Source organism: Kogia breviceps, chromosome 4 (assembly GCF_026419965.1).
Source record: "Kogia breviceps isolate mKogBre1 chromosome 4, mKogBre1 haplotype 1, whole genome shotgun sequence".
Taxonomy (NCBI): domain Eukaryota; kingdom Metazoa; phylum Chordata; class Mammalia; order Artiodactyla; family Physeteridae; genus Kogia; species Kogia breviceps.
In genome coordinates this window covers 82,963,334-82,966,182 of record NC_081313.1, presented here as the reverse complement: position 1 = coordinate 82,966,182, position 2,849 = coordinate 82,963,334, and the positions used below count along the sequence as shown (strand labels likewise).

General features: G+C 34.9%; 1 protein-coding gene across 1 annotated transcript; it reads right to left on the bottom strand.

Annotated features, from left to right (window-relative positions):
• Nucleotides 1-2,358: 2,358 nt before the first annotated feature.
• Nucleotides 2,359-2,514, bottom strand: LOC131756211 (large ribosomal subunit protein eL39-like). The gene has a single exon (XM_059063102.1). The coding sequence runs from the start codon at nucleotides 2,512-2,514 to the stop codon at nucleotides 2,359-2,361; it is 156 nt and encodes a 51-aa protein (XP_058919085.1).
• Between the last annotated feature and the right edge of the window lie 335 nt (nucleotides 2,515-2,849).

Here is a 2,849-nt window from a genome sequence, read left to right as displayed (position 1 = left end):
CTTTATTTGTTTGACTGCCTGGTGAGTCCAGAACAATTTCAGAGCATCCAGTGGAGTCCCTAACTGTTCCAGGGGGCAAGAGGTTGGACACACTGATTGGTTTGAAAACCTTGATATCTAATTTTTTCAGTGGCTTCTCTGTAAGTTCAACTCAGTAGTTCATTTATTTATTCCTCCAACCATAAGGAAAACAAGCCTGAAAACACAAGTTCATAACACTAAATTATGAATGTTAAAGACATGCACAGCTCTACCTACCAGCAACACCTATGGGCAGAACCTGTCATACTGTGGACCCTGACATATTTCTAATTATACCATTTCTGATCACGTAAACATCCTGGGTTGATCAGAAAAACAAAATATCACCATGATCAAAATAAATCTATAATTTAAACTGGATTTTCTACCACTATCAGGCAAAAGGTTGTTTTAAAAAAAGTGCTGTAAATCACGTCTCCTTTTGCAGGATCTGGTATGAAGGAAAAATCGTGTCTTTGAAATTTGTCTCTGAATTTATCTCTAATTTCAAAATCATTTTCCTTCTTCTGTGAAGCCTATCCCCAGCCCAGGCTACTGCATTTCCCTTGTGCTCTCACTTCTGCTCTCCTCCATTAATCAAAGGAAAGTATCTGCTAACAGTCATGTAAAACCTGGTATGAATTTAAGTCATGTTGTTATCTCTCTTCAGGGGATTTATAATTTTGGATTTATCTATAATTCTGGAATAAATGCCTTTGTCTCCTGCAAAAGAAGCTTGAGGCATGAGCATAGTGAAGAGAAGTGTTTTTGGAGTTGGGGACTTTCTGTTACTGTTGAAATCACACAAAGATCTAGTGTCAACTTTATTGAGAAGATTGGTATCTAAATTGTAAAATTATCTCAAAGTTAGGGATTTATGTAAAATGTCAGGTCAGAATTACAATGAAGGGACATATTACTTAAGTATTTTGGAGATGAGAAAATGAAACTAGCATTTATTGGGTATCATATGCCAGGAAAGGTACCAGGCATCCTCACATTTCTTTAGCTTATTTAAAGCACTTCTGTAAATTCTTCACCCCATTTTACTATCAAGGAAACAAAGTTCTGGAGGGTAAGTTTCACAAATATCCTGCAGCTAGCAAATAATGGAACCATGTCTCCCTGGCTTCAAAGTCCATTATCTTGGTGTATGAAAGAGAAAAGTTGTCAAAATATGTGACACTTAAACACGTGATTTATTTTGCTCTATTAAAATTTTGCTTTGAACATTTTGAATTAAACTCCTTTAATCACAGGATATCATGTACTTTGTACCATACCACCTTGCTGGCTTTTAGTATGCAGAGCCAAGATGAATTGCCTTCAAAAATTTTTTCAATTTATTTATTCTATCAGCAACTGTCAATAATAGAGGATGGTGAGGCTGTAATGCAGAAATTACAAGGTTATCCAAGACCTGCCTCATATGTAGTTGGCATATGTTGCTCTCCAACTAACCTATGGATATGAATATATCTGTACTAATTGAAAGTAAGCTAGCCAAGGTCAACCTACACAGTCATATGGGTGGAATAATCATATAATTTGAACCAAAAATTGGGATACATCAACAGACTGAATATTTGAAATTATGACTATTACATTATATCTAGAATACATGGTTAGCTTATTAAGGGTTAGGGGGCTAATTTTGTATTTTTTCTCAATTAAATTTAACTGTAGATTCACTTGAGAATGTGTATTAATGCTTTACTGAATGAATCTACCCACTTTTACATTTTTTTGAGAAATAAGGAAAAAAATTAGGTGGTAAATAGAAACTATTACTAAAGTCATGTATATGAACCAAGGCCAGTTTGAAGCTGCATTTTTGTGCAAGGAAGCCCATTTTGTTTATTGCTTTCCAAAAAATTTAAAATACTAAATGTGATTATTTTTCCAAACTTTTTAAGGTTATGTTAAATCAATGTAAATAATAACAATAAAGCTTGCTAACTTAAAAATGTGGGTTTTTTAAGTGTATGCTTTAGATTGAATTATTAATTAACTTTTTAATTGGAAATATTAATCTACAAAAGCAATAAAAAGTGTATTTTAACTCTTATTCTGTCTAATATGAAGATAATATAGGCTCTTTGCTTTTCCTATTTTCCCTCTGGTTACGTGTCCTTTTTTTTGGGGGGGGGGTTCACATACTCATTACTGAGCTACACAGTGTGCAGTGGTGAGGAAAGATCAAGAAAAGAGAAGAGAGCCATTCCATTTCTCCCATCAAACACAGGCAGCTGTTCCAGACAATAGTGATGTTTTGATATGGTAAGACACAATTGACCTTAATAGCGTAAGTGTGTGCCACTTCATATGTGAGGCTCCTTATAGACCCAGCTTGGTTCTTCTCCAGTGTCTTCTCTTGGAGTTGTACCTGATTGTATTACCAGTTTTCATTTGAATCCATGGGGGAATGGGACAATTTTGCTTTTGTTTCTTGGCCAGGAATTGCTTGGTCCTGAAAGTGTTGTGAGAAGACATGGTGAGGAGGAAATTCAACTGTACATAGGATGGCAGACAAGAGGAAAGATCCCCTCTGGTTACCTGTCCTTGAGTAATCCTCTCTGCTTGTAATTATCATGACCAGAGATTGGATAGGAAAATAAAAGACTATAGGAATTACTCAGAGCTTAATCTGTCCTTGCGTATGATGGTGGTGGGGAAATAAGTTGAAAAAGGTACATAATGTGGTACTTGGTCTTTCTAAGGGCTCATTTATATACTATTTATGTTCCCAATTTTGCATAAAAAATTGAGGCTCTGATGATGTAATTTATAAAATTGTTACATGGTACTATAAAAGATGGTTTCATAAA

Excerpts from the sequence above, each read along its gene's own strand:
- LOC131756211 (XM_059063102.1), bottom strand. The coding sequence starts at position 2,514 with ATGTCTTCTCACAACACTTTCAGGACCAAGCAATTCCTGGCCAAGAAA.